This window comes from Mustela erminea, chromosome 13 (genome assembly GCF_009829155.1).
Source record: "Mustela erminea isolate mMusErm1 chromosome 13, mMusErm1.Pri, whole genome shotgun sequence".
NCBI lineage: Eukaryota > Metazoa > Chordata > Mammalia > Carnivora > Mustelidae > Mustela > Mustela erminea.
Genome location: NC_045626.1, coordinates 17062399 through 17088853, shown reverse-complemented (window position 1 = coordinate 17088853; position 26455 = coordinate 17062399). Strand labels below are relative to the sequence as shown.

Sequence of the window (26455 nt, the reverse complement as noted above, 5' to 3'; positions counted from 1 at the left end):
CTGTTCCATGACTGTTGGGTTTCTTTGTTTTCAGTCATGACTTGAGAAAAATAACCAAGAAAACGCAAATGAGGCTGTTTTGTTTCCATCCAGTTTACTCCTTTGTTAGTGGTGTTTTATTTTAAAATAAACCTCACATGGTCCACGATATGGTCATGCTATTCCAGGATCTGCCTACCAGAGAGGCCCCAAGATTGAGCCTGCCCACCTTGTCTCCAGGGCCCCATGTGCCTGACATGCTCGGGGGCGGGCACGGTAGCCTGTGAAGCAGTGACCTGCTGCAGATCTGTGGGACTGGAATGTTGTATACACAAGTGACCAAGACGTGGATGGCTTGTTTGGAAGGATTTTCCAGACCAGTAGCAAAAACAGACGCATATGTAAATGATCGCTGTCCTCATAGGCTTCTAGAGCAGGTTTGGGGGTTTGGGACTAGGCAGTGTTCTCAGAGACCGCTGAGCTGGTCTTTAAGGTCCAGTGAGGGTCATGTGTGGGCGGGGTGGGCGTAGGGCGTTGGCAGCAGAGGGAAAACTTTGGTGTGTTTGGAGAACGAAAAGTCCTCCCCTTGGCTACATGTGTAAGGCACGTGGGTGATGATATTGCAGGCCCAGATCAGGGCCAGAGCCGAGCAGACGGCCTGTTCTCCAGACTTGGTCTTGTAGGTTACAAAGACATTAACAGACCGGGCCAGAGCCAGGCAGACTGCATATTCTCCCGACTTGGTCTTGCAGGTTACAAAGTAATTCACAGTGGGTGATTCCTTCGGGATGGGCTTGGGCAGTTGGGTTAATGTTTGGCTGTGCATCAGCAAGATTTGTGGAGTAGAGGAGGTTGGGGCCTGCAGTGAATTTCATCCTCAGGGTGTTGAATCACTGAGGGTGGATGGCCAGAAACGTCCTTCATTTGTTTGCCTAGTGCTCAAGACTTGGGTCCTCAAAATTATAGACTACAGAACATGGAGTATAAATCTAATTAGGTAATAATTGGTATTTGGCTAGAATACAAGGTTATCCCCACGCGTACCATTTCTCAAATTTAGATTGCATGGGTCTGGGCAGGGTTTTGTGCTCGCTTATAAGGAGTCATGCCGCTACCTGTACATTAATTGCCGAGGTCTCAAACTGCTTGTTTATTGTGGTTACTGTATATTACTCCTGCAGAACAGGCAAGTGCATGTGCATGTTGACCTTGCTAGGGGTAATGTAACCTGCCTTATCCCCTAGTGACCCAAGGAAGGGAGAGATTGTGTCTCCTTTCGTGGGGACACCGGCTGCACCCACAAGTGTGGTATATGGGATATTTTATTTACTTGTGATCACTGTTTCAGGGTATCTCAATCCACACCAGCCACATAAGAATTTGAGGTTAATAAACTTGAGAAATGCATGTTTTGGCAATTGGGCAAGACTCTGTTTCTAAGTGTGTGACCCTTGGAAGAAGTTACCCTGTCGTAATGATGGGTAGGAAGGCAGGCAGCCAGAAAATATTTATTGTGAGAGGTTCGGTGGAAAATGCAGACTAGCCTCAAACACAGATGGCGGCCTTAAGTGTCTTGCAAACAGTTTAAGAGCATTAAGATTTACACACTTAAGAAAGGACAAATAATACAGAAAGGCCAGGTGATTTGGTGGTGAGGAGTGGTCTCAACAGTCACAGCTGTAGGAGGGTAGAGCATGGGGAGGCCGGTTAGTGTAGGGTGCTGTGCTCTGGGAAGAAGGGGGGGTGGGTGGTGCCGGCTACCTGGATTTCCCCTGGAATGAGGGGAGAAAACCTGGTCACCTGTGAGCAAGCATGCATCCGGGCAGGTGGGCTGAAGACCTAGGGCGATTGGCACATTTGGGGAATCAGGTGTGGATGTTGGCAATAAATGGTTTAGCTAGGTTCTGCACTTACTGCCTAGCAGAAATTCTTAAGCACCAGGTGCAAGGAAAACAAAGATCGCATGTCCTATTTCTATGTTACAGAGGTCTGACCACCGTAGTTGTTATGGGAAAGGTGTATTTTGTTCTGGGTAGATTGTCTTCATCTGTTCTGTGTGCTCTCACCCCATGATTATCTTAATACTACTTCAGGGACACAGGGACAAGGAGAAACACCTTTATCTAGACACAGAGTCACCTAGTGACTAAACCTTCATGCTCAGACACCCTCTATGAGACGTGGGGTGGTGTGAATAGGACCGATACCCACTAACAATTTTAGAACCTACCCGGGGCTCTCTTTAGAAGTCCTTCGATAGCCAGTCTCATCTAGCACAGTAACTTAGGGAGAATTTTACGATGTCTGAACAAAAGGAGGAAATCTTCCATGTGTGTCTAGCTTTGGAGACATGGTAAAGGGGTCTGGGGGTGGTCACACCAAGGAAGAGCTAGCAAGTCAACCGAAATATTTCATGCTGATGAAGCCTTTATTTCTTCTATAAACTGCCTTTCTTCTTGACAACATCCAGGCCAGGAAGTCCAAATGTGAGTATGTTCTGTACATTTATTGCATCGGCTGGGGGTGGGGGTATATGGGGACTTGTGCCCTGTGACAGTCCTCTGTTGCTGGCATTAAGGTGGGGCATTTTCACCATCTGGCCTACTTGCTATTTTTTTTAACTTTTTTTTTTTTTAAGATTTTATTTATTTATTTGACAGAGATCACAAGTAGGCAGACAGGCAGGCATAGAGAGACGAGGAAGCAGGCTCCCTGCTGAGCAGAGAGCCCAGTGTAGGACTCAACCCCAGGACCCTGGGATCATGATTTGAGCCAAAGTCAGAGGCTTTAACCCACTGAACCATCTAGGTGCGCCTGGCCTACTTGCTATTGATTATACTTGTTCTTCTTCCGGTGGTGGTAGCGAAGCATGATTGTTTTGCCTCTCTTTTAAAATTTCATATTAAAGCGGTGCCTGGGTGGCTCAGTGGGTTAAAGCCTCTGCCTTTGGCTCAGGTCATGATCTCAGGGTCCTGGGATCGAGCCCCGCATCGGGCTCTCCACTCAGCGGGGAGCCTGCTTCCTCCTCTCTCTCTGCCTGCCTCTCTGCCTACTTGTGATCTCTCTCTCTCTGTCAAATAAATAAATAAAATCTTTAAAAAAAATTCATATTAAAAAGCCTTGTGGTGACATGGTATAAAACTCTGCATAATGGAAAGGTCGAGGGTCTCGTGGCTTGTTTGCATGTGTAACAGCCTTGCAGATAAGACTTTCAAAAAATTATTTTGCAAGTTATGTTTTTAAGAGTTGCGGGCATGCTTTCGTTTGCGTGGGGGATTGCGGGATTCCTTGGCAGCTGTGTTTGCGAGCACAGTCTGAACGGGGGTGGGCAGGTGGTGTGAGGGAGGACGTGTGTTTTAAGAGTTGTTCTACAACATGGGACAGGCCCGTAGTCCCTTATCTGTTCTAGATCCTTCCTTTATCAGTCCCAGAATCCAGAGAGCCCTGGAAGTTGGGAATATTTCTGTAGGTTTGTAGGAAACTCATCTGATGGCAAAACCTGACCTGAACAGACTTGAGGAATCTCAATTCCGGTGAGATTCTTATGACACATCATGCAGAGATGGACCGTTGGACTGTGGGTCTTGCCCCAGCCCCTCCTGGGCACACTGTGTGAGTGGCCAAGTGGTCAGGGTCCTCCTTTTAAAACAAGAAAGGAGTGAGAGGTTGAGAACACATTTGGGCCCAAGGGTTTCTCAGAAAAACTGGCTTTAACACGGACTTGAGTTTCCCAGGTTGGCTATAACAAACTACCACATCCCGGTGGCTTAAAACTGAGCAATATATCGTCTCTCAGTTGTGGGGGCTGCACATTTGAAATCCAGGTTTAGGCAGGGCCGTGCACCCTCCGGGAGCTCTGGGGGGACCTCCTCCCTTGCCTCTTACCCCTTCTGGCGTTTGTTGGTGATCTTTAGCTTCCCTTGGTCTTGCAGGATGCATCCTTCCAGCCACAGGGCCATCTTGTCCCCATGGGTCTTCCCATTATCTTCCCTTGTGCATGTTGATCCTTGTAGGGACAACGTTGTAGTCAACTAGGGCCCACCCTAATGACCTCACGTTGACTGGATTACCTCTATAAAGGTCCTATGTGGAACTCGTTCCCAGGACCCTGGGGTCATGACCTGAGTGGAATGGCAGGTGCTTAACAGACTGAGCCACCCGGGTGTCCCAAGGCCCTGTTTCTTAATAAGGTCACACTCCGATGCGCTGGTTTTAGGATTTCAACTTAGCTGTCTTTTGTTGGGACGGGGGCACGATTTAGCCCATGACCTAGGGAATGGTTCAAGATGACCTTCTCTGTTCTTTCTGTGTTTAGGTGTGTGCCAAGCTTGAGACCCTTAGCTCAGGGCTTCCCTGGTGCCCCCTCCACCCCCTCGCCCACTCCACCCACTGCTTCACTGAATGGGCGCCACTCATGGGACTGCCCGCCCAGGCTTTGGAAGCTGCCACATTTCATTCTGACTTCAAGTGAGGGAGGAATCCCTTTTCCTCTGAGAATTTTGTCTGTGAGAAGAAAGGTTCTTGTAGCGAAAACTACACCAGTTTAGGGTTGTTAGCTCCTGACTGTGTCCCACCCCTGAGAAGTCTAGAAACTTTTTAAGTAGGTTTAAGGAAAGATTATACAGAAAGTTGTAGGGCAGTGCTTGGCACAGAGTCAGCACTTGGGGGGACAGAGGTGGGTGTTGATGTGCCTGTGACATATGGAGCGGAGTACACTCTGACCTTGGGTCCCCTCCACTCCCTGCACTGTCCTGTCCGTCTGAGGCGCTCTCTGAGCAGAGCTGATGTTCCCCATTTTGGTGGTGGGGGGGGGGGGAGATGTCCCTCTGCTCGACCGTTGCTCCCGAGCACCAGGCACACGGGCGTCTCGGCTGTGTCCATCTCTGTGATGGCCAGAGGTGCAGTGGCCACCTGCCTCCCTGTGCCCCACACAGCCCCAGAGCCCCAGAGTGTACCAACCCACCTCTGCTGGGGGATCCAGCGCTCTTCAGAGTTCATTGAAAGTATCTTTTCCTCTGTTTAGTTGATAAAGGCCGAGCTCCCTGAATCCTTGTCTGCTTTGGTCTTGGCCATTGTTTCCAGGTAGGCACAGCTCAGTGTTGATTGCACTTTGTCCTCAGCTCACAGTTGCCCTGTTTGACCAGCGCTCTTCCTTTTGATCAGGTGGGATTAGCCAAGGACATGGCTTCGGTGTGACTGGTGGGTGACTGGAGTGGACTGGAGGTCTGGTCCCACACTGGCTGATGTCGGTGCTGATCTGCGTGTATGCACCTGTTGTTTTCCAGCTACCGACTTGATAAATTGGGGGTAAAGGGAACTAATTCATAAAAAACAAGAACATGTCTTTGAATTTGTCTTTGATGATGCTCAAGTTGGATTGACTCTCGATCGAGCCACAAGAGAAGGTGAGTGGGTACCGGTATCCCACCGGCCTCGTGTAAGAGCACAGAGCCTGGCTGAAGGATCGAATCTCAGATTTTTCCTCTGTATTTTCTTGAGAACTGAATTCCTGATGGGTTTGTGTTATTGCAGGGTTCCTGTAACCCTTCTCTCATTAGACAATGGTGTGTTTTTTAAATAGGCAAGAATTGACTTGCCTTTGCTCCGTGCTCTCTCCTTTCCCCCCATTGAAATAAACACAAAGCAGTGCTGACTGGTTAATTAAAATGACAGGTAGGCCTTGTAGGTTGCCCTTTACAACCCCAGTAAACAAGGGCAATGTCAAGCGTTAAAGACCTTGGCGTCCAGTATAGGTGAGGCTGTACCCTCCTCGTGCTCTCAGGGCTGACGGGATAGTGGGGGCGGAAATACTGACCTTAATGAACCCATTGTGCTGGATCCTGGAGAAACAAAGAGGAAGAAGTAGAGTCTCCCTGCTTCCCAGAGTAAGGGGGTGGGGGACACATGAGCCAGTTGCTAGAAATGCAGACTGCCCTGTTCTACCTCAGACCAGAATTGGAAACTCAGGGATTGAGACTCAGCAACCTGTGTTTTTGTCAGCTTCCCAAGTGATCTGATGCCGCCTCAGTTTGAGAACCTCTAGGAATTCCTAATCCCTAGGTCACAGCCATTGTGGTGATGCGGTGTGCTAGAGAATGGACCTGTTTGCACTTGAGCCCTCTTCTTAGTGCTCGTACAACAGACAGGGCATGTGTGGGTATTCTCAGTTGTTCTAGCGCATCTTTCCTGTGGGCAGTCACCATCAGGGGATAGGCATTGCCAAGCGAAGGCAAGATCGAAGCCCTTAATAGGTACCTGGAGAAAGGTGAGGAGGAGACTTGGCAGGACAAGCCATCTTGTGACAGGATGTGGGGTGCAGATGGGGAATATTAGAAAGTTTTCTTGGTAAGTCTCACCAAGTTCCTGATTTTTCATAGGAGCACTATCCTCGGTGACACAAGACTTCTTACGTGCAGACTCTGTGCCCCATATACGCTGCCTTCTCTGGCCTAGATAGTTAAATAGATCGAGTGCATTTCTGTTTCTGCTGGAGTATAAAATACTGCTTAAATAGTAGAGTTGAGTTGTATGGTTTTCAAAAGAACTTCTTTGGGGATGATTTAGCATTTAGGTTTCATGATCATTTAGGATCTCTAGGACTTGTAAGATTGAAACTTGTGTTCATCCAGCTCAGGATTCTGTTAGCAGGGGAGGGGGAGACTGAATGAAAGTTCTGGAAGGAGAACGTGGCTCTCCTCTCCGACATTAAGTGGGAGAGCTGTTGGTATTTGCAGGGATTTCCTGATAGCCATGTATGCATCTGTTTAACATGCTTGCCGTTCCCAGAGAGTTTCTGCCTGAGCTACTTCTTGGAATTCCTGTCTGTTTCACTTCTTTGGAGTTCTGGAAGCTTATAACCATACAGAAACATTTAGGGTGATAACACTTTTACAGGCAGGAATGAGTTCTGCAGAATGTACGAGTGAATGTACAAGCATATTAGCGATAAATTGGTCTTGGAAAACATATGACTTCTGCGTTATGCTAATTACTCAGTTAAATACATAGGATAGCTACTTAAATATTTAAGATCAGTGAAGACTGACGACATGGAGTTTAATGGTGTGGTACATTTGAAAGTATGCTTTTTTATACTGGGGCTATATTGTCATACAGATTTACTACCCATGGATATTCTTCTGGGACCTTTTTTTAAGGAATCAAATGCACGCATGATTTATTGACAAAGACCAAGTGTGCTCTCAGCAGTAGTAAGGCTGTGTGTGTACACATGTGTGCAGGCATGTGCACTTTTTTTTTAAAACAAATGTGTGCACATTAAAAAATGTGTTTTCCAGGTAGAATTTTTGTTCATCAACCAGGTCTCGGTCTGTGGTGGGAGGTAATGAGTGGGGAGATCATTCCAGTCACAGATCTGTGTTCAGCCAGAGCATCTAAGGAGTACTTGAGGTTTATATGAAGTGAACCTGAGATACGTGTTTCGGGCTTTAGTATGTGCTGTATTGGGATTAGGGCCCTTGTGGAGTTGGGTTATTGTCTACCGTGGGGCTGGCCCTGGGGCTGTAACAAACATGACTAGTCAATAGTGGTCGAAGGAAAGGATTAGAAGTACCTCTGAACTATGATGACAATTTGGAATTAGTGATATATGCAACTGTGTTTGCTGTCATGGTCTTGTGTGGCCAGAGATTTCCCTAATGTTCTGCATGTTGAGAGACAATACCACCATACTATTTGAGGGCAGTCAAACTCACTTTAGCTTTTTTGTTCCATTTCTAGTCTGGGAAGTTCATGTCTTTTGATCAATGGATTATTTGGGGGGGTATTCCCTTATATTAAGGCAGTAAACCCCCTAAACTTTCCAAACACTCTGAAGCTGGGGCATCCTTCCTGTATGTGTATGTGGTTGGTGAGTGTGCATGTGCTGCGCCCCCCCCCCCCAATTCCTGAATGACCTTTTTGGTGGAGAGACTCTTGTGCAAAGTCTTTTCTCAGCAGTTTGGATCAGGGGTGCTTTCTGTCACAAGCACACGGATTTGAATTGCTCCCTCCCTCGAATGTATGTGGAGGACAACGCTCGAGGCCTTCGGCAGAATGGTTTCTTAGAACCTCCTTAGGGATACGAAGGGAGGTACTGTGGCCTGGTGACTAAACATTACCTCATTGCCACGGCCCCCACAGGGAGACGCATGCTATTAAAATGATGATGAAGCCTAGCTCGCCAGCAGGACATTGAACGGAAATTAACATCCTCCCTTGCACTCCACTTCCTGTGTTGTATGACTTTCCTTCAAGGTTCTTGGGGACCTCTTTACCCTCTCACGTACCTTCTGGCTGTTAAATGAGAGATTCATGTTAAAGTTCAGATGTCTTGTCTCCCATTTAGTTAGTTAATAGGCACACATGTGGTATTTTTAACTTGGATTTTCTAGTTGCTGCCACGTGGGACCATTTGTGGAGCGGGGGAAGCCCGAGCCCACCAGCTCTGTCACCTCCTGTTTCAGCATCCCAGCTAAACAGTAACACGCCTCTTAAGTTTGGAATATATGGAGATATGAGAGGAGGAAAAAAATCACGCACGGTCACATTAATGCAGTAATAAACACCATTTTATAGTTTGGTGTACTTATAATGCAATAGTTTTATTTGCTTTTTTAGTTGCAATACATGATTTTTTAAAACTTTCTTTAAAGGCAACTAAATCAAGTTCATTAATACCGTTATAGTATATGTGCTGCTGCAGGGAGCACCATTAATACCATTTTAATGGTTACATAGCATTTCATGTGTACACATACATATGAGGGCATCTTTTCCTTATTCAGGAAATGGGAATACTAACATTGTCTTTCCCAGGGCTGTTGGAGTGATTAGAGACGTATGTGAATAAGGCTCCAAGAACCATGCTCTTCACCCAGGCGCGGCTTGGTCAGAGTTACTGGAAGTTACTACTACAGTTCATAGAAGATATTCCCTGCATTTCAGAGCATCTTAGAATAATCATAAAAATCGATGAACTTCTTTGAGTTCTTAATATACACAACCAACTCCATAAAGGCAACACACCTGTGTTACAGACATTGATCTGACTTTGGTGTTTCTGGAGGGGAAGGGAAGACAGTCTCTTTAAGGGCCCCTCCTCATCTGTCCCCTGCCTCCCACTTATCTGACCTCCCCTGGGAGTACCCGCCATAATCCCTTGCATCTGGTGGACACTCGGTGACTATTTGTGGGTGTAAATCAATTATTCATTTCTGAAAAGGGAGCAGTTTCTGTTTTCCCCTCTCCTGTGGCTTTGTCAGCTGTTCTCTGTTAAGTCATTCCTGGAAAGAAGTGTTTTTCGTAACCTTTGGTAGTTGCATGTATGTGGGGGAAGAGACAATACGCTGGAGATAAGGGCAGGTTGTAACTATCACTTTCTTTGGCAACTGTATTATGTTTCAGTAATTTATAGGTGAAACAATTTTCTAGCAACAACATGAACGATAATTATACTATTACAGCATAAGAAAACATTGGTTTTAAGTAAGGGTTTTTGGTTGTTGTTTTTTTTTGTTTTTTTGTTTTTTTGTTTTTTTTTTAAACAAACTGTAGCTTAAATATTTTTAGGGGCTGTTGCATGTCTGCCTAGATATAAAGAAAACCCTTTGTGTGTTAGAGACAGACAGGCGGGGCTGCAGTAACAACCCCTCCCCTGCCAGGCTCCCAGGTTCTCTATGGCCCAAGTTTGGGACCAAGTTTGGGACCCCCCAGGGGAGGGGTTGTCGATGGCAGGGGACCAGGAGGAAGTCAGTCTTGAGTAGCAATTATAGGCTTAGGTGACAGGGAAGGTCTTAGGATGGGGTAAGCCACTAGTTGCTCCCAGTGGCAAAATCATAACGGAAGTATCAGAAAGTGGATTTTTTTCTTTTAGCAGTTTCACAGAATACACCTAAGCTGTAAAGTTTTAATGCCTCCCTTAACCTACCTCAAACCCACATGAGAATTCATTTGTCTGTCAACTGAACCATGGCTGTCCCATGTTTGTTGAAAGATTGTATAAAGTAACTCACTGCCACTATTGGTGGCGAGTAATATATCTCATGCCTTCCGTTAAGTCTCAGGGGCTGCAGTGTATATGCATATTCTCTCAAAAATCTTCAGTACTCATCCGCTTAAGGCACTTTTCTGAGTAGAAACAAATTTTTTGAAGCCCTTATGGGTTTGTTACCGTAGTGTAGACTAGCCATGAAATTACAGGTTTCAGTGCCTTGTCAAAGAGTTTATTATGGTTGAAACAGAAGTGTAACTGTTATTGGTATTTTCATGACTTTTTGCAGTTATAAAAATTGTACTTCCTGGGGTGCCTGGGTGGCTCAGTCAGTTAAGCGGCTGACTTTCAGTTTAGGGTCCTGGGATGGAGCCCCAAGTTGGGCTCCCTGCTCAGTCAGGAATCTGCTTCTCCCTATCCTGCCCCTCCCCTCCCCTGCCCATGCTTGTGCACACACACACACACACACTCTCTCTCTCTCTCTCTCTCATTCTCTCTCATTCTCTCTGTCTAAAAAATAAATGAAATCTTTAAAAAAAAAATAGTACTTGCTCACAGTAGAAAATTTTAGAAAAAAAATGACAAGGAAGAAAATAAACATAATTCATAAGCATAGCTAGAGAGAACAACTGTTAACTTCAGCTCCATTTTTCTCAACTATTTTCATATGTATGTAGAATTTTTAGATCCTGCTTATTCCTTAATGTTATACCATGATTATTTCCTCCCACTTAACAAATATTATTTGAAAACATAATTTTCATGGTTTTAATATTCTAGCACGTGAAGATACCATAATTTACTCAATCATTTCTCTATTGGACTGTAAAGTTGTTTCTAATTTCTTTTTATGTGCGATGCTGTAATGAGTATCTTTTCTAGGTAAATATTTGCTTGCATGTCTGATGATTTCTTTGGGATTAATCCTCAGAAATAGATTTGTCGAGTTAAAGGCATCAACTCTTTATATGGGATACCTGCTGTCATGTTGCTGTCCAGAAAACTTGGAATAATTTCTTTCCGGTAGTACTGAGACATCTGCCTCTTCCAGGATTGTTGCCTCTTTTATGTCTTTGACAATTTCTTAGACTAAAAACTTCAGTTTCAACAATACGGCTAAATTTGTGTTTTAGGCTCACGCTTTCTAGGTAATATTTTTCCTTATTTTATGCTATTATTACAGTTGTCAGTACTTCATGCAACAGTGCTGTAATAGTCAGCTGTAGAAAAGAATGAGGAAAAACCTTCAACAAATAGATTTTCCAATGAGATTTTCTCTGGGTTGGCTAAGTCTCTGAATAGATACATCAGGTAGTCAACACAAACTTGATCTACGGCACAACGTAATATACTACACTAGCCCTCTGTTCTTGGCTAAGAGGAAAAGAAGACACAGCCCTTTTACGGGTTGTCCCAGTGACATACTGAGTAACCTCATGTTACAGGAAAGAATTATTGCTTCCTTCAGGCTGTGGTTGTGGTGTTTCCCTTAGAGGAGAAAAATAGTTAAAAATGGAAGACCTTTCTCGTTGTTCCTCTGATATCCAGATACTTGGAGGGATGCTTTGATAGCAGGGAGGGGGAGGGGACGGGGGACAAGGCAGTGTCATTCCAACCCAGCTGCCGCCGATCTCGAATGCTCTGCGCGGCCTAGGCAGCCCTTGGCCCTCCGGCCTCCTCTAAGGTATAGGGATCTCAGCAAAGACTGCTCAGTCTGACCAAAATCAGTAAATGATCTGCACGGAAGCATTCGCCTTTATACATCCTTGTTCATCATGGACCATTTGAGCCAGTCAGATGGAGAGGGTCAAGCCTCACTCCGGTCATGTTGCCTCCGACTGCAGGTCCTCGTTGGTGCTGGTCGGGGGGTGGAGCAGTGCGCAGGCCCAGCAGGTCTTACATCCGTTGCTCTCTGAGAAGTGGCCACGTCTGCAGTGTCGTGCTTCCTGGTGACGAAGGTGGAACCAGACCCATCTCTGAATTCTTGTCTGGTTCCACCTTCGTTTATCTCTACCCTAGATCCCGCAGTGTGAATGAGGAAGCCTGGAGGTCCGTGTGCTGTGGTTGGCCCGCCCCCAGTGTCACGTGGAGGTCATCAGGGGCCAATCAGATCAGCAGTCACAGCAGAAGTGGGAGTCAGAAGAAACAACAGAGAGCCTTAAAAGTCTCACAAGAGGAAAGAACAGAATCTATGATCATAAGATCAGGGCCTGCGCTGAGGATGGACGGACAGCAATTTCGATGGTCTTTGCTCAGCAGTTTTGCAAGGTCAGGGTGCCTTGTGACTGAGGTTCCTTGGCGACATTTCATGGCAGCAGGTCCTTGTGGAATTTTTTTGTTGAGCATCAACAAGTAATCTCAATTGTTAGACTATTGAGAGAGATTTCCTTCCAGTGAGCAGGGTCTGTCTTCTAGCCACTGATTGCCCGTGGCATCTGGGGCTTCAGTGATGACACTTTCTGTTTCTTCCCTCAGAAATCATCATCTGGGTGTGCAGCTGCAGGGTCTTGTTTGTGAGTGAACAGCCTGCGTCTCCAAGGTCATTTTCTCTTCTGAACTGTACATACCCAGTGAAAAGTGCGGAGGAACCCAGGCGCCTTTAAGATGCTGGCTTGTCCAATTGAGACATAAAGATTTGGAGGCCAATTCTAACTTAACCGCTTCTTGTGTAAATAACACTCAGTCATTAGAATTCTTTGAGGACACAGACGATGGCCTTGGATGCGTCCTTGGAGACTTGGAAACAAATGCATCTTCATGGGCAGGACACAGAATACGCCAGCGCCTCTCGTGTGATGGCTCAGACTTCGAGAGCTGCGTAAAGGTGGTGCCTTGGGGTTCATGGGCCTCGCCCCAGAGGGTAGAGCAGCCTTGTCAGTGGGCACATCCCACTCCTCCGTGACTGATGTGCTGGCCCAGCAAGGGATTGAGCCCTAGTCCTGTTCTGTGGCATGAGCCTGCACGCCGTCACTCAGGCCCAGAGGTTGGAATGGGCGCGCGCGCCTCTGTCCTCCCCTGACATCCTCACTGCCTTCCGTGAGCCACCCTGGTGTTTCCAGTACACGTTCGGGCTGCTCCCAGCCCTCTGCTTTGGGTCCTTACTCAGCCCTCAGTGCAGAAGCCTTCCAGCATGGTCCCTTCACCTGCTGTTTTCTTGTAATGACTTGGTCAGAGAATCTTCCCCTGGGATGCCTGGGTGGCTCAGTTGGTTAAGCCCCTGTCTTCAGCTCAGGTCATGATCCTGGAGTCCTGGGATTGAGTCCCATATTGGGCTTCCCCTGCTTTGTGGGGAGTCTGCTTCTCCTCCTTCTTCTCCCCCTGCTTTTGCTCTGTCAAATGAATAAATAAAATCTTAAAAAACAAAACAAAAAAACCCTTCCCTTTCCAAAACCCGTGATAACAGTGACGTCGTGGCAGAGGCAGCTAAAATTCATTGAGTGCTTACTGTCTGTCTAGCACTATGGTTATCTCAGTCCTCCTGAGAGCCTCCTTACAAAAGGAAGTACTGCTTGTCTCCCTATTACTGAGGGACAAAGAGGACACAGGAGATTTCCACATACAGCTACAAATAAGGGGGCCAGGTTTGGAAGCCCCCCAAACCCTCCATGGCGATGCCCAGCACTTATTTGCATAGAAGGCTCCCTGTGGTTTGAACTGGAGCTTCCTCTTCCTCCCAAGCCCTCTGGTCTGCAGCTATGGCAAACATCCTGGCTCCAGCCTGCCACTGGACCTTTGCTTATGTTCTCCCCTTCAGAGAAATCTCACTTTGCTCTTGGTCCTCCCTTCTTGGCCTCTGGGAGGGGTGCCAAGATTGCCCAGTGCATGGAAATCACATGGAACATTTGACAGATGCAGAATCCCACGTCCCAGCCCTGGAGGTTCTGATCTGGCAGGCCTGGGGTGGGGACGGGTAACCGAGGTGAGCGTGAGGTCAGGAGCCACGGTGGAGTGCTGTATTCCTGGGTACTGGGCACACCCTGTCTGAATCATTGCTTTGCTTCTCTGTGCCCGGTTCGGATGGGGTAGGGACAGTGTCTTATTTCCACTGTTTGTCTCCTTGCCTGGAATAGAGTAGGCAGTCAGTCAATAGGGCGCTTGAATCCTATTATCAATTTGTTGCCTCCTTCAGAGGCTTAGAAAGTGGTGCCTAAAGCACGTGACTGTGCAGAGAAGGCAGAAGGCTGTGAAACAGAATTTCTCTTCTAATCTGTAAAGAACTGAGCTGAGTAAGGGAAATGTTCATGCTGGCCCGGAGTTGTCCTGCACACCAGCCATTAGGACCTGAACTAGTCGCGAGGAGTGGATTCTGGGCTCAGCTGTGAACACCATGAGCCGATTATCTCCACCCTAGATCCCGCAGTGTGAATGACGAAGCCTGGAGGTCCGTGTGCTGTGGTTGGCCCGCCCCCAGTGTCACGAGGAGGTCATCAGGGGCCAATCAGAGCAGCAATCACAGCAGAAGTGGGAGTCAGAAGGAACAACAGAGAGCCTTAAAAGTCTCACAAGAGGAAAGAACAGAATCTATGATCATAAGAGCTGTCATTTATGAGGCACTTGTACCGTGTGTCTGGTGCTGACTGGGTATCGATATCAATACACAATTTTATTTTAAAGATTTTATTTATTTATTTGACAGATAGCACAGGTAGGCAAAGCGGCAAGCAGAGAGAGAAGCAGTCTCCCCGCTGAGCAGGGAACCTGATGTGGGGCCCCATCCCAGGACTCTGGGATCATGACCTGAGCCGAAGGGAGATGCTTAATTGCCTGAGCCACCCAGGCACCCCTAATACACGCCCCTAGTTTTATCTAATCATCATCACAGTAACCCTCTGAGTTAAAAACCGTTCCCATTTCATTGGAGAATGGTCTGAAGGTCACTCCGTGCTGGTGAACCAGAGATTAGAGACGCCAGTGGAAGCGGTCAAGGGTGTCAAATGGAGAAGCCTGGTGAGGGAGGGAGGGATGGTTGTCTTGCCTGTTTCCCTCTGTGCCCTACCCCTTCTGTTTTGTTTTGTTATTATAAAAGTATTACGTATTAATGGTTACCAGCAACAAAATCTGCCAGCTGTGTATAAGGAGTAACATGAAAGCCAGAACTCTCTGCACCTGCTCCCACACCCTGTATCTGCTCCCCATACTGGGACCTTCTAAGGAGCTGCTTCTGTGTCAGGAAAAGGATCCTGGTGGAACCTGGTGGAACCTGGTGGTGCTTCCCCTACCTCGGAGTGGGGAGGCGCGTCGGAACTAAGCATTAACCTCAGGACTGAGTCAGCCTGGCAAAGGTACAGAGTGCGTCAGGGATGTGGGAGGTAGAACTTCAGAGGACAGAAGGGTCCCCCACAGTTGCCGTTTTTATTGGAGGGCATATGTGGGGTCAGGTATGAAAAAGACTCTGGAAGCTGAGTTCTCCCTTTCTCCACTCCTGTAGAACATCGTGTTCAGAAATGAAGGCCCTGAAGGGACAGCTTCTCCTCCAATGCGTGGGGGGTGGCGTAACCCCAGGAGCCTTCATTTCCCTGCCCTAGACTCAAGGGCACAAACATACATGGTACACGGGCCCCTTTTGTTGGGCTTGTTGTTTAGGTCATGTGTTTTTCCTAGCAGGTGGGTTGGTTAGAAGCTGGTAATATGTACAGGAAAATTTCAGCCCGGTGGTGACCAAGAGTGATTTCACATACTCAGAACTGTGGGCTTTTTTACCCTTTATCCTCTGACAGAGAAAAAGCCTGTTAGTAGAGATCAGGGCTTTATTCCTGATTCCTCCTGTATCTTGGGTAGTTAAGCTGTGTTTCCTTAAGATGGACTAGGCTGTAACGTTACCGTGAGTGATGAGAAGTGAGTCTGAATTGTTCTGAGATTCAGAATGTTCTAACTAAAAGGGATCGTGTAGTCCAATTATTGTTAAAGATTTTAAAATTTAGTTTAGACAGCATGCGAGCTGGTGCGGGGGAGGGGTAGAGGGAGAGAAAATCTCAAGCAGACTCCACGTTGAGTGTGGAGCCCGACTCGGGGCTCTTTCCCTCGACCCTGACATCGTGACCTGAGCCGAAAACCAAGAGTCAGATGCTTAACCAAATGAGCCATCCAGGCGCCCCTAAACCCGCCCCCCCAATTACAGAACCCTGCTCCCACCCAAATTCTAACATGGAAGCCCCAGTCTGTGAAACAGCCAAAGGGGGGAATGGTAGCCTCTGATGACACCTACCCAGAAATAGAAAAATTCTTTCCCTTCAATCCTTTAGATTTTGAGAGTTTCGACCTGCCTGAAGAACACCAGATTGCACACCTCCCCTTGAATGGAGTGCCTCTCATGATCCTTGATGAGGAGAGGGAGCTTGAAAAGCTGTTACACCTGGGCCCCCCTTCACCTCTGAAGATACCCTCTCCACCATGGGAGTCTAATCTGTTGCAGTCTCCAAGTGTTCTGTCGACCCTGGATGTTGAATTGCCACCTGTTTGCTATGACTTAGATATTTAAACTACTTAGTGTTTAATAGTTTGTATGTTTTGTATTAATAAAGCAACTCTTTAACAGACAAAAAAAAAAAAAAAAAAAGTGATTTCTCTCATTTTCTCATCTGACAAAAGGTGCGGACTTCCCGAACCTGCGTGGCGTCTGTAGTCTGAAAACCACTGATTGAGTCTAACCCCTTTATTTCAGAGAGAACGAAAATTGAGGTTCTGTGTGTTAAAGTGACTCGTCCGAGATGTACAGCTAGTTATTTGGGGGTGTTGAGAAGATAAGATCTCAAGGTGTGGCCTTCCCCAGAGGGAGACAGTCAGGCGACTTACTCTTCCTCCAGATATGACAGCAGCAAAGATAAAAATTTAGGTCATAATAGCAGTCACAGTACAGAATGTTTTCCGACTTGGCATAATGTTAAATAATGTTAGGAGCTCCTGCCCCTAGACGTTCCTTCCAGCCAGCTCCCTTGGTGGCCAGCCGGTAGCGGGTGACAGCAAGGCTGGCCAGCGAGCGCTGGATTCTGGAGCAGGCACGGCTTACGATTCCACCTTGGGCAAGTGATTTCTCTCATTTTCTCATCTGACAAAAGGTGCGGACTTCCCGAACCTGCACTGAGGACCCAGTGAGCTATTGCGCGTATCTCACGGGTGCAGGCACGGACTGGGTGCTGGACCTGTGGTGGTCGTGCCGCTGCCAGTTGAGCCCACAGTTGGAGTAGTAAGGATTCTTGTCTGGGCTGCTCTAGCATCTTCCTTTCTTCTGGTGCTCAGTGCCTCGTCCCTTGTCTCGGCATCATGCCTTAGCGTTCACCTTGCTGAAATGGAATCGCACCATCCTCCTCACTCAGCTGAGATCAGTGAGATGATTCCCAAATGACCATTAATGATCTTTGTTGTTTTCATCATTTTTGTTGTTGTTGTTCACTCCTTTCCCCAGCTCACTGACTCTTGTCCGCTCGGAGCAGTGTCCCTGGAATGTAGTTGGTGCTCAGTCGGTACTGTTCCATGTGAATGGTACAGCGGAGAGGGAGAAAGAATGGGGAACCTGTCTCTGGTCTGTCTCCCCCCCCCCCCCCCCCCCCCCCCCCCGCCCCACCACCCTTGAACTTACAGTGCCTTGTCACCAGTGAGCTCAGCCTGTGCCCTGCGCCCCCTCCCCGTGTCCTTCCCTCTCACCGTCCTTCCTCAGCTCGTTCGCACACTTCTGGATCTCTCCGGCTGCTCTCTCTTCCAGTTGCCTCGGTGATGTTTCACGGGCGCCTAGTACTTCCCGACGTGGACGAGCGCTCACGACACGCTTAGACATCCCTTCTCTCATGGCTGAGACACCTTGTCCCACTCAGAGACCCCGCTCTCAACTCCCAGCTGCTTGTGTCACTCGCCGTGAACTATTGGGGGGATTCAGAGCGGAGTGAATAAATGATTAATAGAAGGATGTGCATACACCGCTCAGACAAACGCTTGTCTCTGTTGCCGTGATGTAATAGGCAGCGCTGTGATGGCCGAGGGCCATGAGAACGAGATGGCAGCCGGCAGAGTTTATGGTGTTTCTGTAGTACTGGAGAGAGAGAGAGAGAGAGAGAGAGCGTGCCCACACATCCCTGTGGTGTGCTCAGAGCCTGTTTCTGAGATAACAGAGATACCAGACCTTGAGCTTTTTTTAGCAGTAGCTCGGTGGCTGGAAATAGAAAATTAGTTTCTATAGCTAAAAAATACTCTTTTCTAACACTGCCTGGAACAGTGGTTCTGAACGTGTGGTCCCAGGATCAAGAGCAGCAGCATCAGCAGGACTTCATCACAAATACTATTCTAGGGGCACCTGGGTGGCTCAGTCGTTAAGTGTCTGCCTTGGGCTCAGGTCATGATCCCAGGGTCTTGGGATCGAGTCCCGCTTTGGGCTCCTTGCTCTGCGGGAAGGCTGCTGCTTCTCCCACTCCCACTCCCCCTGCTTGTGTTCCCTCTCTTGCTGGTGTATCAAATAATAAATAAACAAATTAATTAATTAATTAATTAATTAATTTAAATTTACAAATTCTAGGGTCCCACCCCAGATTTTACTGGATCTTTGCAGTTGAGGGGGTGGTCTTTGAGTTTGGGGCCCAGCAGTTTCAGCTACCCCCTCGCCCGAGTACTGAAGTCTGAGAGCCTCTGACCTTAAAACTGACTTTAGATTCATCACCTAGACTGTGGTTCTAATTAGGAAGGTGTTCTTGGGGTCTTGAGGTTGTAGCTCTGGATTCATCCTTATTCAGAGTCTGAGTATCCAGATAAGAAGTAGGTATATTAGGTTTGATATTCTTTAATCAAATAATAGTGATAGTTTATGGATCAGAGGCAAAGAATTGACTAATTCCTTTTTAAAATCAGAATATTAAAAATATTTACTGATAATAGAATACTATTTTGTTGCTGGTTTTTCATTTTTTTTTATTTTTTGAAGATGTGTTGTAGCTTCCATTTATTTATTTATTTATTTTAAAAAAGATTTTATTTATTTATTTGACAGAGAACACAAGTAGACAGAGGCAGTCAGATAGAGAGGAAGGGAAGCAGGCCCCCCGCTGAGCAGAGAGCCCGATGTGGGACTCGATCCCAGGACCCTGAGATCATGACCCGAGCCGAAGGCAGCGGCTTAACCCACTGAGCCACCCAGGCGCCCCATAGCTTCCATTTAGATGCAGTTTATGAGTAGTAAATACTATATATACCAACGATATTCTTCACTGACTTTGGATTTCTGTTTGGGATATTGGATTATTACCGAACTTTGAGTTTTAGCAAACCTTTCTCTTTCTTAAAAGGATTTCATGGCATATATATTGAGGTACTGAATAAAAATCATTCTAAAGCATTTTATGATGCACTGTAATCTTTGGAAATATTCTGGAAGTTGCCCCCCCCCCCCAAAAAAAAGAGAAGGTTAATCGTCATGGCATAGCCACTAAAGGGTAATTTTCTTTTCTTTCTTTTTTTTTTTTTAAGATTTTTATTTATTTAGTTGAGAGAGAGACAGTGAGAGAGAGCATGAGAAGTGAGAAGGTCAGAGGGAGAAGCAGACTCCCCATGGAGCTGGGAGCCTGATGCGGGACTCGATCCCGGGACTGCGGGACCGTGACCTGAGCCGAAGGCAGTTGCCCAACCAACTGAGCCACCCAGGTGCCCCAAGGGTAATTTTCAAATGGGATAGAAATCAATCATTAGTTACAGGTGATTAATTAGATGAGTGAAAATTTGGGAGTTGAATACATGAAGGCCCTATCTATGATTTTCAGGATTTCCAGTGTGAAACAGAAGAACCTGGATTTTAAACCCTTAAAGAGTGACAGTTTGACTAGATTTGAGGTGTCCGAGGCTTAGTAAGACTAGAACATATGAATGGACTTAGACTTCTAGTAGAAACTCTACAGTGAGTAGTCCTTTTAATATACTTCTTGCTATAAGTGTTCAGTTATCTAGCCTTTACCAAAATCTGTAACACTGGACAAATCTTTCTTGCTTTTCTGCACTTCAGTTCTTTGTGTTTTGAGTTTTTGTTTTAATCTGTAAAATGATAGGTGTTGGTTTAGATGAACAGTGCCTGTTTCACCTTCATTAAAGGAACAATCATTTTTACCTATATGATGGAAATCAGAATATAAATAAGATATAAACTAAATTTTTTTGGCTAGATTTTACTACCCTGATAAAAATTCTGTATGCCTTTTAATAATCTTTCTTGTAATCTTTTCAGAAAAATCTGTGTTTAGGAAAGGAAATATGGCAGATTAGTTCTTTTGAATTAATTATCTTTAATGCTAGTGTAGGGGCTCCCGGGTAGCTCATTTAAGTTCCCGATTCTTGATATCGGCTTAAGTCATGATCTCAGGGTTATGAGATAGAGCCCGGTGTTGGGCTCTGTACTGGGTATGGAACCTGCTTCAAATTCTCTCTCTCCCTCTGCACCCCCCCACCCCCAAAACAGAGTTAGTGTATGTTTCATAATATTTTTTGCTTTTATTTTTATTTTTTTAAAGATTTATTTATTTGAGTGAGAGGGAGTATCTGTGAGCAGGGGGAGGGACAGAGGAAGAGGGAGACAAGCAGACTCCCCACAGAGAAGGGAGCCTGATGGAGCTTGATCCCAGGACCCCAAGAGCAGGAGCTCAGCCAAAATGAAGAGTTGGATGCTTAACTGACTGAGCCACCCAGGTGCCCCCCTGCCCTTTATTTGAGAGAGATTTTTAAAAAGATTTTATTTATTTATTTGACAGATAGAGATCACAAATAGGCCGAGAGGCAGGCAGAGTGAAAGAGGAAGGGAAGTAGGTTCCCTGCCTCACAGAGAGCTTGACTCGGGGCCCGATCCCAGGACCCTGGGATCATGACCTGAGCTGAAGGCAGAGGCTTTAACCCACTGAGCCACCAGGCGCCCCAAGATTTTTGTTGTTAAATGAGTATCATTGATTGGTTGGTAGAAACTTCTCTTGTGTATTTCCTTACTAGGCATGTTGAAAATATTACTGCTTAGTTCGTGGAATTTATATAAACTGGGTCATTAACTGATATTTGCATTTGCACTTAGGTTTTTGTCTTTATTTTTGTATTTTTTTAAGTGAAAAGTATAACCTCATTAAATCTGAAATATTTTCTTACAGTGATCCATATGTGAAACTTTCATTGTATGTAGCGGATGAGAATAGAGAACTCGCTTTGGTACAGACAAAAACAATAAAAAAGGTAGGTGTCCATCTTTAATTAAACTTCATGTAAGTCATAATTTAATCCAATTGAATTAAGTACTCTGGCTCTGTAGAAGTTTATATTTTAAGTTTGGTAATTTTTTTATTGTAAGCATTTCCCAATATTAAATCTATAAATTTAACATAGAGCAAGCTCTTCAGTAATAACCCAAGATACCCATTCTGGCTTTTAGTTAAGTGACTGTAAAAGCAATATTCTTAAATATTATTATAATTAATAATTTTTTCCCTGCGAAGAATTCAGTAAGACAAGGAATTATTCTTTTGGCTCGTTGTTTTTCATGAAATCATTTAAAGTAATTTAAAATACAGTTAATGAAATGGAGTGGCTTGCATAATTGGTAGACACAAAAGAAATGGTTTAACTTGAAGCAGATATTTTTGCCTAGCAAAATATTTTTGCCTAGTTACATGAGAACAAATGAAAATAGTAATCAAACTCTATATTTACTGTGTATCTGTTTTCAAAATCTTCATTACATAAGTTCATTAAAGATTTTTCCATAATTATAATTCATCTATCAGCATGTTTCCGTGTGTGTGTGTGTGTGTGTGTGTGTGTGTGTGTGTGTGTGAATCTAAGTCTTTACTCCGTATTTGGGGCATTTACTGAAGATGTGGGTTTTTTATCCAAAGTACTGTTTTTATCTGTGCTTCACTCTTCTCTAACAATCACTATTTTCCCGTCCCCTGGGGGGGGTAGATAGTCTAATACTTGCGTGATAAGCATTTCCTGGAGAACAGGATGGCTGTAAAAAATGCTAACTCTCCTGCCATTGTGCAGGCACCTGAGCTCCTTGAGCGGGTCATTCTGTGTAAGGAACAGCCATTGTTGCTCGTCCTCCTCCTGGCATTGTGAGTGGCATTAAAAATCTGTTTTGCAAACAAGAGCCGTGTTTTGATTAGTGGGGAGGGCTCCGGGAAGCACAGAGGCCATTGTTCCCGGTGTCAGGCGCTGTCCCTGCTTCTGCCGGCAGCGAGCTGGGGGCCCCGCCTGGTGGGGCCGGCGCCCTGCAGCGCAGGCCAAGTGGAAGGGGGGCGCGGGCGGGGACCTGGGCGCCCGGACGCAGTGGGGAGCCGAGAACCACAGCCCCGGAGCCTGGACTGGAGTCGGGACTGAGGATACCGACATGGCTTTTGCTGCTCGGGGCGGGCCGCTGCCTCCCTCCTCTCCCGCCGAGCTGGGCTGCTCCGCCTCGCTCGCAGCCTCCGGGTTAGTATTTCCGTGCTGCGCGCTCCGTTTGCTTTCGGAACCGCTGTCCTCCTCCTGCCTCGTGGCCCGCCGCCTGGTCCTTCGCGCGCGCAGGGGGCTCACGTCGGTGCGCTCTACCCTCACCTGTCTTTTGCCTCTTGCCCGGTGCATTTCTGGGCGGCCCGCGCGCCGGCCTGCATGCGCCCCCGCAGGCCCCCAGTCCTGCCCCGCGTGTCCCGCTGTCTGCCTGGCACCTCTCCCTTCTCTCCTCTCTCTGTCCCCCTCTCCTCCTCATTCCGTGTATCCCCGGGTCCATTCACCGCAGAAGTATGAAGCCCTGTCCTTTTCAGACAGGATTCCCTCTTGAGTTGTGGGTGGGCAACGTGCTGAAAAAAAAATTTTTTTTTAAATGCCAGTTCCCTGTAGCGTGAATTGTGTGTGTGTGTTGTTTCTAGGGTATATTTGTGTTCTTTGCTGCTCCGTGGACTCGGATGTTAAAGGAATTCAATTGATAAAAGCAAATATGGTTCAGATGAAAAAAATACCTGTAGCCTTCCATGAAGTGGTGATTTTTCAGTCTGTCTGTACATAGGATGTTTGAGAGATGTATTTATTTAAGAGTATTATGCCTGTCCAAATGCATAAACATGAATATATGTATTCTTGAACAGTATATTTCATTTTAGTTTCAAAGGATGCTTGGCAGCCCATCTTTTGTTCATACTGAGGATAGAAGTACCTGTTTCGGGTCTATGAGATAGATATGTAGATAGGTTGGTGTGGGGATGAGTGTGTGGATGGACAGAGGAATGGGTAGAAGGATTGAAGGACAGGCAGGTGCAGATTTTAAACACTAATTATTTGGGGGGAAAATCCACTTCTGAGTTATAACTGGCAGGTTTTTTTTTTTCCATGAACAATAATCTGATAGTATTGTTCTTACAAAATATTCTTCAGATTTCAGCGTTTATATAAATAGTGAATACTTTTGCTTTTCTGCCACCTGCTTCCTAACTCTCCAAAACAGATGTGTGGTAGGTCAAGAGAAATGAATTCATTTTATTCTTGATGAAATAATCATATGAACATAAATTTCTTAAAGAATTACTTCGTATTTTTCATGGTGATGGCTCTAGGTAGGTCCCTGACATTATTCCTTCTGGTTGATAGCATGCAGTGTATTTTTTTTTATCTGTGAATTATCTTTTTAATAAATACATCCCTTCCTGTCTAGTTTGGTTTATAGAATAGTCTCAAATAATTGACTAAATGCTTTTTATGGCCATTTTAAATATCTCTTAGCTTTATTTTTTATCACACAAAAAAACGTTCAAGCAAATACATGGATTGCATTGTCTTAGTAACTGTTGGTGTTTCAAAGACTGGAAAAGATATTACAAGATCATTTCTCTTTCAGACGCTGAACCCAAAGTGGAATGAAGAATTTTATTTTAGAGTAAGTTTTTCATTTTTTGGGAGGGGGGTAATAATTGTTACTGATAACTAGGGTGGTACCACAATAGATTCATACTGAGTAGAAGCTGTTAAATTTTTATGTGAAATTCTTTTGAGAAATGGCTGCGTAGCCATATCCTGTGGCCTAAATTTTTCAGAGACTGCCTGGTAGTAGCAAAATCTGGACTTGTTTCATTTGGAGGTGTTTCAGAGAAATATTAAAAAAAAAAATTACCTACCATATTTTAGCTTTTCTACTTAAATTTTTCTTTAAAAATAAGGTAAAATATAATTAAAACAATAGCTTAATTATTTCTCTGAGACATGGGTTATGAATGATTTTAGAGGTAAAATAAAGCAACAGAGGCAACGTGATTAAAAAGAAGCCCAAAAGTCACCAGTCATGTTCGAGTTAGGAAGGAAGAGTTTTGTAATTCAAACCTGTAATGTGTGTGTACAAGTGTCATATAAAACTATTTCTGGACTTTAAATGTCACTGAAATAAGTAAAATTTCATCAACCTTGTGAGTTTAACGCCTAGAAGAGCTATATGTAAAAATGACAGTTGTGTGAATTAATGGATATTACTGTTCAAGGAGTTCTTGTGGTGGTTGCTGTATTTTTGGGTACTAAAATTTGGGAAATACTGCAGTGCTCATCTGTTGAATGGAGAGAAAGGGACCCCCCCCCTTCAGAATGAATATATTTTGCTTGCACAGCTGTGATATTAATCACTTTTTCACTTCCAGAAGTGCCCCAGATGAAATCTTCAGATTGGTCTAGATTCCCAAAGATCAACACTACTGTTAGACCCATTACAGTTGGTCCTGATTTCTTCCATTCAGTTGCAATAATATTTTATGTGTTCCAACCTCGGGTCACTATATGCAACACGTGTTTTTTTCTCTTAATGTTCAGATCTGAAATACAGTATTGATATTTTAATGTCAATGTATTATGTATATAAATATCAATGTATCTTATGTATAGCCGTTACCTGCCAGATGCATTTTAAATTACTCTGTGAAGCCCTGAAAAGCTAATGGGCTCATGGGGGCAGAAGGATGTAATTGGCCCTTAGTTAAGTCACAGCTTTCCACTTGTAAAACTCTAAAAGCCTTAGACTCCTTTCAGTTTAACATCTGGGCCACATTTATGTAAATTTTAGTACATCCAAGATTTTGTCAATTTACCTTGGCTTCAGCAGTTTGTAAACTCTGTTTTTCTTAGGTTTTGAAAAAAAAGGGGAGGGGCTTTGTTTTATTCATTGCACAAATCTGAACTGAGTGCCCACCGTGTGCGGCTCCGGTTGGGGTCTGTGTGGGGTGCCTTGATCAGCACAACCTTCCTGGAACTTTGGACAAATACGAGCTAGCCCCGCCCCCTCCCCCCATCTGCGTGCTCTGTCACTAAGGGGAGGGCAGCCTGGTGCCAGAAGCCCATGATGCTCTCCGTGCTCAACTGTCCAACTTTATTTTGTTTCACTTTCTGCGGTGGAACAGTCCAGACTCCCATCACAGTAGACCTGAGTCCCATCTCTGGCTCTACCCCTTCCCACCTTAGTGATCTTGGAACTCTGTCTGAAGACAGACATCTGCTGTGGGTTCCTTCTCTCTCATGAAGGAGAGACAAGTTCTCACTGGATAGGGTTGTTTCCACACGACATCGTCATTCAGAAAGCTTATTGCCATGTGTCGCATGTGGTTGGGACTAAGTAAATGATAACTGAGTGATTCCTGACATTTTGGTGAGGTTTGGTAAAGAGCTAGGAAGAAGCAGAAGGACACTGAAAGCCCCTGGAACTCTGACCCCACAGTTGCTGGATGTGGGAACATCTTTGATTTCTTCGTTCTCTCTAATTTCAGAGTGTGGACTCTGGGGACAAGCAGGTCAGACCTGGTTGGGGGCGGGGTCCCAATTGCCCTTTATACTGCTCATGGGCTTCTGGGTGGTTCCTTCACCATCAGAGTCCCAGCTCCCCATTTGCAAAACTGGGATGACAATCATACACCATAGGTCGCTGTCAGGATTAGGTGAGGTTATGTGTTTTTGATACTTAATAAGGAGATAGTATCCCCCAGAGGAGTGGACAGTAGTAAGCAGCTCCTTTTACTCTTCTCTTCATTTGTGTCCCAGGCCGTCTCATCATAATGATGGGCCTGAGAGATTTCCTCAGGCACGGACCTTTGTGAAGATGTCACCTTGGTCTCCATCCCTGTCGTAGGGGAGATTTAGAAACTCTCCAAAACTATTTGAAATTTTCTTTGCAGCTGAAAGCATCTTATTCTTCTAATAACGCCTAAATATTAGGCATAGAATAATCTAGAAATCATAGCAGAAAATGTGATTTGGTGGATACAGGATTACTAGAAGAGTAGCAGGTTAATTATTTAGATGACACGAATGATCTGAGTACATTATAAAGCATTTCATTCTGTGTCTCTTATTTTATCCTTTGAATTATTTCTGCCTATTTTTGAAAATACTATTTTTGTCCCCTTTATAGGTAAACCCGTCTAATCACAGACTCCTGTTTGAAGTATTTGATGAAAACAGATTGGTAAGTGGGTCCCAGTTCTTGATTTTTGCTTCATTTTTTAAAAACTGGATTTTAAAGCAGCATTTTTGAGAACT

At 45.3% G+C, this 26455-nt stretch overlaps 1 protein-coding gene across 3 annotated transcripts in view; it reads left to right on the top strand.

Annotated features, from left to right (window-relative positions):
• Window positions 1-26455, top strand: part of NEDD4L (NEDD4 like E3 ubiquitin protein ligase) — a 327498-nt gene that overhangs the window by 166220 nt on the left and 134823 nt on the right. For 2 of the 3 annotated variants that reach the window (XM_032310031.1, XM_032310032.1), the window contains exons 3-5: window positions 21070-21151; window positions 23784-23822; window positions 26328-26381. In XM_032310031.1, coding sequence (XP_032165922.1) covers window positions 21070-21151; window positions 23784-23822; window positions 26328-26381 — 175 coding nt within the window. Of the gene's footprint in view, window positions 1-21069; window positions 21152-22297; window positions 22388-23783; window positions 23823-26327; window positions 26382-26455 lie in introns of those variants that run through there. The other variant, XM_032310035.1, reaches the window with a different exon arrangement.